This window comes from Symphalangus syndactylus, chromosome 4 (assembly GCF_028878055.3).
Source record: "Symphalangus syndactylus isolate Jambi chromosome 4, NHGRI_mSymSyn1-v2.1_pri, whole genome shotgun sequence".
NCBI classification, from domain to species: domain Eukaryota; kingdom Metazoa; phylum Chordata; class Mammalia; order Primates; family Hylobatidae; genus Symphalangus; species Symphalangus syndactylus.
This window is the reverse complement of record NC_072426.2, coordinates 161,302,527-161,317,218: the sequence shown is the minus strand read 5'-3', so window position 1 is coordinate 161,317,218 and position 14,692 is coordinate 161,302,527. Positions and strand designations below refer to the sequence as shown.

The 14,692-nt window shown below is 43.1% G+C and overlaps 1 protein-coding gene across 4 annotated transcripts; it reads left to right on the top strand.

Moving 5' to 3' along the window:
* Nucleotides 1-642: 642 nt before the first annotated feature.
* TRIML2 (tripartite motif family like 2) lies at nt 643-14,166 on the top strand. Of its 4 annotated transcripts, none has more exons than XM_055276672.1 (8): nt 646-1,053; nt 1,297-1,392; nt 4,571-4,765; nt 6,354-6,494; nt 7,279-7,353; nt 8,219-8,241; nt 8,404-8,504; nt 13,481-14,166. In XM_055276672.1, exons 1-8 carry the CDS (start codon nt 865-867, stop codon nt 14,050-14,052), a joined length of 1,392 nt encoding a protein of 463 aa, XP_055132647.1. In that variant the 5' UTR covers nt 646-864; the 3' UTR covers nt 14,053-14,166. The 4 variants fall into 4 exon arrangements, with proteins under 4 accessions (XP_055132648.1, XP_055132647.1, XP_063494549.1 ...); XM_063638480.1 differs by having other exon boundaries at nt 1,017-1,053; nt 4,548-4,765; XM_055276673.1 differs by lacking the exon at nt 7,279-7,353 and having other exon boundaries at nt 643-1,053.
* Nucleotides 14,167-14,692: the final 526 nt, after the last annotated feature.

Here is a 14,692-nt window from a genome sequence, read left to right as displayed (position 1 = left end):
AATACACAAAATTAGCCGGGCGTGGTGGCGGGTGCTTATATTCCCAGCTACTCCAAGGCAGGAGAATGGCGGGAACCCGGGAGGCGGAGCTTGCAGTGAGCCGAGATCGCGCCACTGCACTCCAGCCTGGGTGACAGAGCGAGACTCCGTCTCAGAAGAAAAGAGGAGCTGTTTTCCCTCATTTGCTTCCCCGTTCCTTCTGTTGCAGTGTGTTTTGAGCCGCCTGTGGTGGCTCGCGCCTGTAGTCCCAGCTACTCCAGAAGCTGCGGCGGGAGGATCGCTGGAGCCCGGGAGTTCCGGAGGCCGCAGTGAGCCGTGATCACGCCACTGTACTCTAGACTGGGAGACAGAGCAAGACCTGTTTCTCAGAGGGAAAGTATTTTAATAACTTTTTCAGATAGTTGTGGTTTTTTTCTGTAATTCTGTCAGTGAACTTCTTTCGTACTCTGTTACCTCACTCTAGTCCTGAAGTTCCTTCAGAAATTAGCGCGATGCCTTTTGAGCACTGTTTTCCCCTGAATGACTCATAGGTGAGTGGTGTTCCTTGTAATTAATTTTCAGCCTGTTGCTCAAGATTGTCAGAAGACCTGAGGGAGACCCGCTGGTCTTAGAACACTGGCCTAACTCTGTCTTTTCCCCAAGCAGGCAGCTGCCAGAAGTTTGTTGGATTTGAGGAGTCCAGAGCGCCGACCCGCTCTGTCTGCGTGGACTTATTTCCTTGGATCTTCGTGGACCCTGAAGTTGCCAAGTGTGTGTCCCTGCTCCAGAAAACAAAGGAAGCCACCATTTTTTCTCACTCACAGTGCAGGGAAATACCTCAGTAGAGGCAAACAGTCCAGTCTTCAACCAGGGACCCCTACCAGGATGTCCAAAAGGCTCAGCCCTCGGTTACAGCACAATATCACAGAAGATGCCTATTGTGAAACACACCTGGAACCAGCACGGCTGTTCTGTGATGTTGACCAAATCACACTCTGCAGCAAATGCTGCCAGTCCCAGGAGCACAAACATCACATGGTGTGTGGGATACAAGAGGCTGCTGAGAATTACAGGGTAAGATTCACGCAAATCCCAAAACACTCTGGCCAACTCCTATGTGGATGAAATGGACAGACATTCTGGTCCTCCAAAACCATTACCTTAGATGATGTTTATTATAGAATATTAGATAAGTTCGTTGAACCTTCAACCTAAAGGCTAAGAAAATATATACTCAGAGTCGTTGACTGTTTAAGGTTAGGAATCCAACTGTTCTAAATCAATGATCTCACCTAGAATTCTGTGCTTTCTCTATAGAAGTTATTCCAGGAAATATTGAACACATCAAGGGAGAAACTAGAAGCAGCTAAAAGCATATTGACTGATGAGCGAGAAAGAATGGCGATGATTCAGGTCAGTGAGTGCTTATCTTAATTCTTGGGGGAAAATTACCAGTAATGTTGTTAGAAAATAGTGTATCATAAACAAAGTCAAAAGACAAATCACAAAGCAGGAAAAACGTGAAATCTATAGGAAGGAAAAGTGCTAATATCTTAATGTATAAAAAGCTCTTTAAAGTCAGTAGGAGGCTGGGCATGGTGACTCAGGCCTGTAATCCCAGCACTTTGGGAAGCTGAGGAGGGTGGATCACTTGAGGTCAGGAGTTCAAGACCAGCCTGGCCAACATGGTGAAACCCTGTCTCTACTAAAAATACAAAAATTAGCTGGGCATGGTTGCACGAGCCTGTATTCCCAGCTACTCGGGAGGCTGAGGCAGGAGAATCGCTTGAACCGGGAGGCAGAGGTTGCAGTGAGCCGAGATCACATTACTGGACTCCAGCCTAGGCCACAGAGCAAGACTCCATCTCAAAAAAAATAAAAATAAAAGAAGTCAGTAAGGAAAAGACTAGAAACTTAATTTTAAAAAACGATCAAATAAGAGTTTGCAGAAAAGAAAGTGTAAATATATTTAAAATACATTGAAAGAATTTCAACTTTGTTGATGGTAAGAGAAATACAAATTATATGGTGAGTAAAATGGCATTTGCAATGCTATTTGCAATGATCAAAAAGATTAACGACACCGTTTATAACAATGATGTAGGAGAATGAGCATCTCTTGTACTTCTGGTTGCCACATAAATTCTGAAACTCTTTAAAGAGCAATTTGAGAATTGCTATCCAGATTTGAGGGTTCACCACCTGTTAGGCATATTTCACATCTAATTTCAGCCTGTATCTTCATATTTAATCCTATTCTGTGCAAGGTATCCCTGATTCTGGGTCTTTTCTCTCCCTCAATTTTTAAAGGAAATAAATGCCTAGTTAGGGAAGATAGTGGAGGAGAATTGCCTGGCTAGGTAAGAATTTTTCAGCTGATCCCCCTTTTTTTTTCAGTTCCAAGCACTGCATGTTCAGCAAATACTGAGATCCCACTGTTTGCCAGGGACTATGCAAGGTGCTAGGGGCTTGCCAGTGGAAAACAAAAAAAAAAGGTTCTGCTTTCGTGGAACTTGCATTCTAGTGGGTATAAACAAAATAAGTTTAATGTATAGTATGTTACATGGGAAGTGTTTTAAAAAGATTTTTTTAGGAGAGAAAGAAAGCAATGGAGTGAGCTTTTAAATAAAGTGATCAGAACCTTGTTATTCAGAAGGTGGCACTGAAGGAGGTGAGGGATTGGGCCATGCAGTTTTCTTGTGGAGGAATATTCTAGGCAGAGGAAAGGCCTGGAGGCTGCCATGTATCTGGCTGGAGCTGTATAAGGAAATGGGGGCTGTAGGTGATGAGATCAGAAGAAGGCGGTCAGTCATTTAGGGTGGCTAGCCCTCAATGAAATACAAGGTTCAAAACCACTGGAAGGTTTCGAACAGAAGACTGACATGATTTAACTTCCATTTTCATAGAAACATGCTAGCTGCCAAATGAAAATAGACATTAAGATAGTAAAAGCAGGCCGGTTGTGGTGGCTCACGCCTGTAATCCCAGCACTTTGGGAGGCCGAGGCGGGCGGATCACGAGGTCAGGAGATTGAGACCATCCTGGCTAACATGGTGAAACCCCATCTCTACTAAAAAATACAAAAAATTAGCCGCTCCACTGCACTCCAGCCTGGGCGACAGAGCGAGACTCCGTCAAAAAAAAAAAAAAAAACAAGATAGTAAAAGCAGAGGTGGAGAGACGTGCAAAGGGACTTGCAATAATTAGGGAGAGATGATGGGAGAGAACTGGGGGACGGGTAGAGCGGTGGTGAGAAGTGGTCAGGTTCTTGATAAATCTTGATTTCATTGAATCTTTTTTTTTTTTTTTTTGAGACGGAGTTTCGCTCTTGTTGCCCAGGCTAGAGTTCAGTGATGCGATCTCGGCTCACTGCAACCTCCGCCTCCCAGGTTCAAGCGATTCTCCTGCCTTAGTCTCCCAGGTAGCTGACATTACAGGCGCCCATCATCATGCCTGGCTAATTTTTGTATTTTTAGTAGAGACGGGGTTTCATCATGTTGGTCAGGCTGGTCTCAAACTGCTGACCTCATGATCCACCTGCTTTGGCCTCCCAAAGTGCTGGGATTACAGACGTGAGCCCGGACAATTTCATTGAATCTTAAATAGCTTAATAGAGATGCTATTTAAGCATCTCTAAGATGACTCCTCTCAAATATATATCCCTAGCTCAGACTTCCAAAAGGTAGTAGACTTCATGTCCAATTTCCTACTTACTGTCTTTACTTGGATGTCTAATTGACTAATCAAATTCATCACGTCCCGAACTAACGCACACTCCTCACTTCTGGAATCCAGCCTTTCCATAGATTATATATTTTGGTAATTCCATTCCTCCAGTTGCTTAGTCTAAAATTTTCGGTGTCTTTTGTCCATGACTCCTTTTTTTCCCACAACTCTTACCCAACGTCAGCAAATCCCATTGGCCCTTTTCCAATGTCCTGGTCTCCTCGTCTGTTGATAGAGGCTGTAGCTTCCTTAGTTTTTCCTTATTGATGAACACTTCTTTGTCTGCATTTTATGTTCTAAAATTGTGTTGATGTCTTGGCTGATGTTGACTCAAATTCCATTTCTCCTTTGGGTTTATTCCTTTTCTTCTGTACTTTTCATTTCCTTGTCTTTTTTTTTTTTTTTTTTTTTTTTTTTTTTTTTTTTTTTTTGAGACAGAGTCCAGCTCTGTTGCCAGGCTGGAGTGCCGTGGTGCAATCTTGGCTCACTGCAACCTCCACCTCCCGGGTTCAAGCGATTTTCCTGCCTCAGCCTCCTGAGTAGCTGGGATTACAGGCACGTGCCACCATGCCCAGCTAATTTTTGTATTCTTAGTAGAGACGGGGTTTCACCATATTGGTCAGGCTGGTCTTGAACACCTGACCTCGTGATCCACCCACATTGGCCTCCCCAAGTGTTGGGATTATAGGCGTGAGCCACTGCGCCCAGCCTTCCTTGTCTTTATATTGGGGTTAGAGATGGAAAGAATACATTGTGGTCAGTGTAAGATATATATACATATATATATATATGTATGTATTATAACGTGTGTGTGTTGTTAATCCATCATGTTTAACCTGAAGTCTACCATGTCTATATGAGGAAGGAAGAGGAACAAAATTTTAAAAAGATGATTGAGTCTGAGTATAGTATGAGACTCCGGTTATTGAATGAAGAGTGTGAGCAGAATCTCCAGAGACAGCAGGAATGCGTATCTGACTTGAACTTGAGAGAAGCCCTTCCGAATCAAGTGATCAACCTTGCCACCGAGCTAGAGGAGATGTTCCAGGAAATGCTACAGGTGAGATGTTGACAACAACATCCTCATATTTGAGAAATGAGAAAAAGAAGAGCTGAACATTATGTCAATTCCAGAGTAACATAGCCAGTGACAACCACACATGTATTAAAATGAATTATATACCTACCTGGCAACTCCGTTTCTATGAATTTATCTTGACATACATATAAAAAGACATAAATAAAGCACAATATACCTGTAAATATATTTGTACACATATTACTGTATTATGCTTCAAATATACTTACACACATAGAAAAGACACCTGGGTAAGGCAACACTGAAACTGAGTTCCAGTGTAGAGCCATGGTTTAGAATTCACCTTAGAAGCCGGATGAATGGAGTTCCTATCTGAGTCAGCTGTTTACTGGCTCCTGGGTGGCCTACGACCTGCTGCTTAACCTTTGACTTGGTTCCTTTAGCTGTAAACTGATATAACAATGGCCCCTAATTTATAAAATTATTGTGAGATTTGAGTGAGACAGTCTGCTAAAGCTTATTAAATCTGTCTTGTTCATGTTAAGCAGTTGAGCAGCAGATATTACAATTATAACATTTATTCATAGCAAGAGGTTAGAAACACCCTGTATTTGTCAATAGAAGACTCACAAAGTGTACTCCATACATACATGGAAGAATACTCTTCAGCATGTGAAGATGGTGTCATGGTTCTGTGTATATGAATAAGGAATGTTCTCTAAGAAGAAAGTAAGTTGTCGGATTAGTAATCAAATATAATAAACTATCACTTATGTTTATGTTTTTTCCCCCTAAATAACATACGCATGTTGCTTATCTGACTACCTACATAAAGTATACTTGGAAGGATAAAAAGAAAACAGATATCAGTAACATAATTATTTATTTCTTATTTGTTAATCTTTATAACTTAATTTTAATGGATTTCAAGTGAATGAAAAAATAGGGAACCTTCTGAACAAACAGCCACAGAAAAAACATGAAATGTTTTAGGTGCGTGTTAATGTGAGTAAGGGCTGCGTGCACACACATCTGTATCAGCTTAAACATACATAATAGGGGGCAAAGAATCAACTGTTTCTTGAGAGGAATCCTGCTTCAACAGAAGAATATCATGGCCTTGCCTAATTATGTCTATTCCTGGGGTAGCAGGCAGAAAAGCAGGGGTTTTATTTTTGTTTTTGATTTTTTATTTTTGTTTTTGTTTTTTTTTTTTTTTTGAGATGGAGTCTTGCTCTGTCACTCAGGCTAGAGTGCAGTGGCATGGTCTTGGCTCACTGCAACCTCTGCCTCCCGGGTTCAGGCGATTCTCTTGCCTCAGCCTCCTGAGTAGCCGGGATTACAGGCACCCGCCACCATGCCCAGCTAATTTTTGTACTTTTAGTGGAGACCGGGTTTCACCATGTTGGCCAGGCTGGTCTCGAACACCTGACCTCCTGATCCACTGGCCTCGGCCACCCAAAGTGCTGGGATTACAGGCGTGAGCCACCGCGCCCAACCGAAAAGCAGGTTTTTAAAGACATGGTTGAATTAATCTATAGGAGAAGTTACCGAACTCTTGTTCCTGAACTTGAGGTTGTTGAATAGTAACAAAGAGATGCTTCTGCAGAGACTGGGCCATGTGGGGAGAGAGAACATGAAGAAACTGAAGGAGAGTGAAGCCAGGGTTTCTAAACAGATCTGCAGCCTCCGAAAGCTCATCGTGGAGCTTGAGAGAAAGTGTGGGGAAGGCGCCTTAGCATTGCTCAAGGTAAGATGCTGGGAAAAAGAAAATAAAATTCATTCCAGTATTTGAGAAATGAGAAGTGGACAGTACTCGTTAGGGGTTGCTGCCAGAACACAATATCCAATTACCTTCAACCACAAAAGAAGGCTACACGACTATTTTTCAGCTGCCAAAAGCTTTAGGAATGGTCATAGCTTCGTGGGATAGTGTGGAGCTGCTTCATGAGATGAATTCTCACCTTAAAATTATCAGCAGTAAGTTAGGGTTGAGATGTGACACAGTGTGGTTAATAATTGATTAGTCAAATTATGATACATCCATGCAATGAAATACTCTGTAATCATAAAGAATAAAACAGCTCTATAGGCACTAAAATAGTATCTTCAAGCACTCGTTAAGTGAAAAAGAAAGATGCAGACTGCTTTTTGTTTGATCTTTGGACAATAAGTATATGTACACACACATATACATGTGTGGTTGCTAACATTCACAGACTTTCTGGCAAAAAAAAATATATAGTCATCTGTGATAATCTTGAAACAAGTGTGAGATTATCTGCTATGGTCTGAATGTTTGTGTCCCTCCAAAATATATATGTTGAAATCCTCACCTGCAAGGTGATGGTATTGGGAGGTGGGGCCTTTGGGTAGTGAGTGGGGCCAGGGGGCAGAGCCCCTGTGAATGGGATTAGAGCTCTTATAAAAGAGGCCGAGGAAGACCTCACCCCTTCAGCTTGGGTGGAGATGGAGGCTGGAGATGGAGGCTACCTAGGAGGGATGGAGCCCTCACCGGACACTGAATCTGCCAGTGCCTTGATCTTGAAATTCGGCCTCCAGAACTGCGAGAAATGAATTTCTGGTGTGAAGAAGTTACTCAGTCTATGGTAAGTACTGCAAATTTTGAATTGTGTATAGTAACATACGTTGCCTTTCAGAAAGTGGGTTACCTTTTTTTTTTTTTTTTTTTTTAATGAGATGGAGTCTCGATCTGTCGCCCAGGCTGGAGTGCAGTGGTGCAATTTTGGCTCACTGTAACCTCTGCCTCCCTGGTTCAAGTGATTCTCCTGCCTCAGCCTCCCGAGTAGTTGGGATTACAGGCGCCCACCACCATGCCAAGCTAATTTTTGTATTTTTAGTAGAGACGGGATTTCACCATGTTGGTCAGGCTGGTCTCAAACTCGTGACCTCAGCTCATACGCCCACCTTGGCCTCCCAAAGTGCTGGGATTACAGGCATGAGCCACTGCGCCTGGCCTTACTGTCTTTTTAAGACTGTCCATATCCCTCTCCTGGGCTTATAATTGCGAGTGAATGCGCTCATCTGGAAAGCGTCTGCAGGTAAATCCTTAGGAAGCAGCTCAGTTCTTGAGCATGCAAGTGGGTGTGGCTCTGCCAGGCTCCCACTGCCCTCCCAGCCAGCGGCCACTTCACCTGCTCAACTCTGGCCACCCCCTGCGTGGAAAGCTGATAGATGCTCCCGTCTGAAGACTGAGAAATGAGGGCTCTGAGTAAGATGGCTGGGTTGAGGGATCGAAAACCTTTCCCTTGGGACTATGACAAAATGATTTCATGCATTTTTCTGACTTTTTCTATTTCCATGTTAGAATTTGTTCATCTGATAACTAGCATGATGAAGCTGAAGAAATGACATGGAAATTGAGTTCATTGTAAGAGGATATTTTCCTGGGCACAGATTGCAAAAGACAGCTCAAAAACCCAGTAGTAACCTGGTCTCTTTTCTTTCCCTTAGAATGCAAAATACTCTTTAGAAAGGTGAGTTTTCATTTTGGATACAATTGGGTGAGAATCAGAGTCCAGTAAGATGTTGATTGGGATAAGGAGATTGCATTTGCTGGTAGGATGTAATGAGATCCATCCACTAGACCAAGGGGCCTGTGGTCTGTGCAGATGACTGAGGCTGTCCTTTCTCTTCAGGAGCAAGTCACTGTTGCTTGTGCATCTGGAGCCCGCTCATATCACAGACCTGAGTTTATGCCACATAAGAGGACTCAGCAGCATGTTCAGAGTACTACAGAGTAAGTTGACACGTGTGAACGCTCACAGGACACTGTTCTGTATTTGAGAATCACGTGACCATCCTGCCATAAATGAAAACAAATTCCAGTAGTTTAAAAATTTTAGGCCAGCACAGTGGGTCACTCCTGTAATCCCAGCACTTTGGGAGGCCAAGGCGGGCGGTTTGCTTGAGACCAGGAGTTTGAAACCAGCCTAACCAACATGGTGAACTCCCATCTCTACACAAAATACGAAAATTAGCCGGTTGTGGTGGCGCATGCCTGTAGTCCCTGCTACTTGAGTGGCTGAGGTGGGAGAATTGCTTGCACCCGGGAGGCGGAGGTTGCAGTGAGCTGAGATCACACCACTGCACTCCAGCCTGGGCAACAGAACGAGACTCTGTCTTAAATAAATAAATAAAAAAAATTAAAATTTTAGGAGACTGGAGAGCTTAATATATTATACATATTAGACAAGGATCAAAAAAATAACTGTATGATGTCATATGAAAGCTCTTCCCATGCAAAATCTTTTTTTTTTTGGAGACAGAGTTTTACTTTGCCCAGGCTGGAGTGCAGTGGTGTGATCTTGGTGCAACCTCCCCCTCCTGGGTTCAAGTGATTCTCCTGCCTCGGCCTCCCAAATAGCTGGGATTACAGGCATGAACCACCACACCTGCCTAATTTTTTGTATTTATAGTAGAGACGAGGTCTTACCATGTTGGTCTGGCTGGTCTTGAACTCCTGATCTCAGGTGATCCGTGTGCCTTGGGCTCCCAAAGTGCTGGGATTACAGGCGTGAGCCACCATGCCCGGCTGCAGATTCTTTACCAGTTCCCCAGCCATGAAACATGATTGCAGGCAGATTCCACTGCTTAAAAATTTAAAACTTCTGGGGGAGAAATTCAGCACGTATAACAAAGGGTTTATATCTCCCATCCTTATAGCTTTGCCTTTCCCAGAGCGTCCTATCCATGGAATTCTACAGTGTGTGGCCTTTTGAGGCTGACAGCATACTGCAGTTGACATATAGAACGCCCAGGCTGCTTCATGTATCAGTAGTTTGTTCCTTTTTATTATTGATAATATTCCATTGTATCGATATACCATAATTTACTTATCCTTCTGCAATTCTATGGACATGGGTTGTTTCCAGCTCTGTGCTGTAAATGTTAGCAGCAGATTTTTGTGTGGGCACAGCTTCGTAGTTCTTGACTGACTGTCTAAGGGTGGGATTGCCAAACTTGTTTTCCAAACTGCCTGTGCCATTTTGCCTTCCCACCGATAACGTGTGAAAGATTCAGTGACTCTATATTCTCACCAGGGTTTGGGATTGTCAGTTTGTTTTACTACGTCCAACCCGATAGGTGTGTAGTGGTATCTCGTTTTAATTTGCATTTCCAGAATGACTAATGATGTTAAGCATATTTTCATGTGTTTATTTTCACTGTCTCTCTACTTTGAAATACATGTACAAACCCCTTTTCTAAATTGGGTTGTATCTTTCTTGAGTTTTATAATTTCTTTATAAATTCTGTTTAGCATTCATTTATCAGATATGTTTTGCAAATATTTCCTCCCAGTATGGTTTATATTCTCATTTTCCTAATACTATCTTTTGAATTGTAGAGGTTTTGCATTTTGATGAAGTTCAATGTATCAAGTTTTTTCTTTTATGATTTCTGCTTTTTGTGTCTTATTTAAGAAATTTTGCCAAAGCCAACAAAGATTTCCTTCTAAAAGTTTTATGGTTTTAGGTTTTACATTGTGGCCTATGAACCACTGAGAGTTAATATGTGTATACAGTTCACAGAATGGTGCAAACCCTCTCCTCCCCCCACCTTTTATTTTTATTTTTTGACTCATGTGTGTCCATTTGTTCCAGTTTCATTTGTTAAAAACACTACCCTTGTCCATTCAATTTACTTGGCCCCTTTGTTGAAAATCAGCTGGTATATGTGATCAGGTCTATTTGTGACTCTAACAGGTCTATTGATGGTTGACTCTGTCCCTTTGCCAATAGCACATTGGCTTGATTGATAACTCTGTAGGAAGTCTTGAAAGCAGGTACTGTGCATTCTCCAAATTTATTCTTTTTCGGAATAGTTTTGGCTACTGTAGGTTGTTTGCTTTTCCACATAAATTTTGAAATCAGCTTGTTGGCCTCTTCAAAATGGACCGCTGGGATTTTTATTGATGTAACATTGAATCCGCAGATCAATTTGGGGAGAATTGACATCTTGACAATATTTAGTGCTTTCAGTCCAGGAATACAAAATATCTCCATTTATTTAGGCCTTCGATTTCTCTCATCAGTGTTTTGTCACTTTCAGCATAAAATGTTATATGTATTTGGAGATGTATCCTTAAGTATTTTATGTTTTTTACTGCCACTGTAAACAGTATTTTAAAATAGCAATTTCTAATTGACATTTCATTCATTTCTAGTTCATTACAAGTATATAGAAATTGAATTGTTTTATATATATTGACATTTGTACCCTATAACTGCAAAACTCACTCATTAGACAGTGGATTTCTATAAATAGATCCTTCGGGATTTTCTACAAAGTCATGCAGTATATGAGTATAGAGAGCTTTATTTCTGCCTTTCCAGTCTGTAAGCCTTTTCTGCATTTTTTTTTTTTTGCCTTATTATACTGGCTCAGACCTGCAGTGTGTTAAATAGAAGTGGTGAGAGTGGATACTTGTTTATTCTCGATCTTAGGAAGAAAGAAAACATTAAGTCTTTCACTCTAAATTCTGATACAGCTATAGGGCTTTTTGTTGTTGTTTTGTGGGTTTTTTTTTTTTTTTTTTGAGATGGTGTCTGGCTCTGTCACCCAGGCTGGAATGTAATGGAGAAGTCTCAGCTCACTGCAACCTCCTCCTCCCAGATTCAAACGATTCTCCTGCCTCAGCCTCCTGAGTAGCTGGGACTACAGGCGTGCGCCACCACACTCAGCTAATTTTTGTATTTTTAGTAGAGACGGGGTTTCACTTTGTTGGTCAGGCTGGTCTCGAACTCCCAACCTCATGATCTGCCTGCCTCGGGCTCCCAGAGTGCTGGGATTAAAGGCGTGAGCTACCGCGACTGGCCCTAGCTATAGTTTTTTTTTTTTTTTTTTATGGCTGCCTTTCATCAAATTGAGGATGTCCCTGTTTATTTCTGGTTTACTAAGAATTTTTATGAATCAATGTTGAATTTATCAAGTTCTTTTTCTCTTGAGATTTTCCTGTTTTTTCTTCTTCAACCTTTTTTGTTTTTGTTTTTAAGATGAGTCTTGCTCTGTTGCCCAGGCTGGAGTGCAGTGGCACGATCTCGGCTCACTGCAAGCTCCGCCTCCCAGATGCAAGTGATGCTCCTGCCTCACCCTCCTGAGTAGCTGGGATGACAAGCCGCCACCAGACCTGGCTAATTTTTGTAATTTTAGTAGAGATGGGGTTTCGCCAGGCTGGTCTCAAAGTCCTGGCCTCAAGCGATCCGTCCGCCTTGGCCTAACTAAAGTGCTGGGATTACAAGCATGAGCCACTGTGCCCGGCCACAGCTGTGCATTTTTCCAGAGATAATTTGCATTTGTTTCTGCCATTCTCCTGGAAATACTGAGAGTCTCAGACAATTTTTTTAAAGTTCAAGACATGTAGCTGTTGAGACCACCCTAATAATGTGAATTGGGCTTCAAATTCAGAGATTTAAGTTAATTAAATTTACTTCAGTCAAATAATAGAAATTAAGCTGGATTCCATGTTACACAAAGTAGGAAATAAAGGCCTTCCAGGTTTATGGCTTAGACAACTGAAGCAATAAGGGAGCTGTGAACTGAGAAGTAGAGACTGCAGAGGGCTGGCGTTGAAGTTCCATTTTGGGTGTATTATGTTTGAAATTCCTGTGTTTTTTCCGACTGGCATTTAGCTGTTTATGGAGTGAGTCATAAGTACAGAGAAGATGTTTAAAACTGAAGCTATGCACAGTTACCTGGGGGCAGCGAAGGAGAATATACTACTTGAAAGAAGAAGACCCAGGACCAAGCCCTGAAAGATCACAATAGTTAGAGGTTGGGCAGAAAGAGATGAGAGGAACAGTCAGAGATAGGAAGAAGGCATATTCACGCAGATATGAGGAATTCATTGAGCCTGCATGTTCTCAGCATGAGTTTCTGGAGGGTCCTCACAGGTGTTCTGTCCTCCGCTGGTAAATTCTCTGATGTACTGCCTGATGTCCACGGCGTGTCATCAGCACTTTCCAGGCCTCTGTGTCACCCTGTGGGGATATTGAAGATGTGTAGAGTGCGGCATTGGGAGGGCCATGAATGAGTTGACGCTAGCCGACTCCTCTGGCCACTCCAGGCTTGGAGATCTATAGAAGACCAGGGTTAGGCCCCAAGTGATATCTGGGTGGAACTTGGCACCAGGACAGTTTGACAGCCTCTGGGGTGAAGGTGTTTTTTGTTTGTTTGTGTGTTTGTTTGTTTTGAGATGGAGTCTCGCTCTGTTGCCCAGGCTGGAGTGCAGTGGCGCGATCTCGGCTCACGGCAACCTCCGCCTCCTGGGTTCAAGCAATTTCCTGCCTCAGCCTCCTGAGTAGCTGGGATTACAGGCGCCCACCACCATACCCGGCTAATTTTTACATTTTTTTAGTAGAGACAGGGTTTCACCATCTTGGCCAGGCTAGTCTTGAACTCCTGACCTTGTAAGCCACCGCGCCTGGCCGGGTGAAGGTGTTTCTAAACCTTCCTTAGCCCATTCTTCTTTGTTTTATTCTTCCTGCTCAAATAAACTGTGCCCCTTTCCATATCTTACGGACTTTTTCCTCCATGAGGTCCATATTGAAGTGAAATTTACAGGTTCCTTTTCCTGGACCCTCCCAAATTGCCTCTCCCGTGTCTGGGCCTGGGACTTGTACGCACTCAGTGGGAAGCCCGGGCGTGTTAGAAGTCATGTCTCTGGCATTGGCACTGGTGAACTCCTGGGTTAACGAGGGTTTTCTCTCCTGGTAGGACATTTAACGTTGGATCCTGAAACAGCTCATCCCTGCCTGGCACTATCTGAGGACCTGAGAACCATGAGATTGAGACATGGGCAGCAGGAGGGGGCTGGCAACCCAGAAAGACTGGACTTCAGTGCCATGGTGCTGGCTGCGGAGAGCTTCACCTCAGGGAGGCACTACTGGGAGGTGGATGTGGAAAAGGCAGCCAGGTGGCAAGTGGGCATATACCGCGGCTCTGCAGACACGAAGGGCAGCACGGCCAGAGCTTCCGGAGAGAAAGTGTTGCTCACGGGGTCGGTGATGGGGACCGAGTGGACCCTCTGGGTCTTCCCGCCTCTGAAAAGGCTCTTCCTGGAAAAGAAGTTGGACACAGTTGGGGTTTTCCTTGACTACGAACACGGGCAGATCTCATTCTACAATGTGACCGAGATGTCCCTCATTTACAATTTCTCCCATTGCGCCTTCCAAGGAGCTCTCAGGCCTGTGTTTTCCCTCTGTATCCCAAACGGAGACACAAGTCCAGACTCCCTCACCATCTCCCCACAACGTGGTCCTTCTTGCGATGCTGCTGTTAGCCCTTAATATTCTGTGTGCAAAATCCAAGACCACGAGACACCAGAAAGTTGGAGAACAAGACTTTGAAAGAATTTGTGTAAACCCAATAAAAAGCATTCCAGGAGTTGGAGCCTGATTTAATATCCAGAGCCTTTGCATTTGTGTAACTGTCAGCACCTGTGTGTAGTGGACGAGGTTGCACTTCACCTGAATCATGAATGATAATAACGGGGAGATCCTACATTAATGAGAACAAATGCATATGCATCATAAGGTTGGGGAATTAGAGAAGAAATATAGTCCGGGGTCCTTAGAACTAGGTTGGGAACTCAGTATATTTCTGAAAACATTTGCAGAATCAGGTATAATCAGGAATGAAAGCAGGACTTTAGATGTGAGCTTGCCACCAGGCGGAACAGAGACATCCCATTACTGACAGTGCGTATCAGGACTTCCTAAAATGTTTTATTCCAAATAGGGAATAATAATTTATATAGATATTTTATGTGGATAAGAAGGAGGAGTTGTGGAAAATGTGAATATTTTAAAATTTTCTTTTCCTTTTTTTTGAGACGGAATTTCACTCTTGTCACCCAGGCTGGAGTGCAGTAGCTGGATCTCAGCTCACCACAACCTCCCTGGGTTCAAGCAGTTCTCCTGCCTCAGC

Excerpts from the sequence above, each read along its gene's own strand:
- TRIML2 (XM_055276672.1), top strand. The coding sequence starts at position 865 with ATGTCCAAAAGGCTCAGCCCTCGGTTACAGCACAATATCACAGAAGAT. Across the intron at positions 1,054-1,296 it reads AGGCTGCTGAGAATTACAGG|AAGTTATTCCAGGAAATATT; the intron begins GTAAGATTCACG and ends CTTTCTCTATAG. Across the intron at positions 1,393-4,570 it reads AAAGAATGGCGATGATTCAG|GAAGAGGAACAAAATTTTAA; the intron begins GTCAGTGAGTGC and ends TATATGAGGAAG.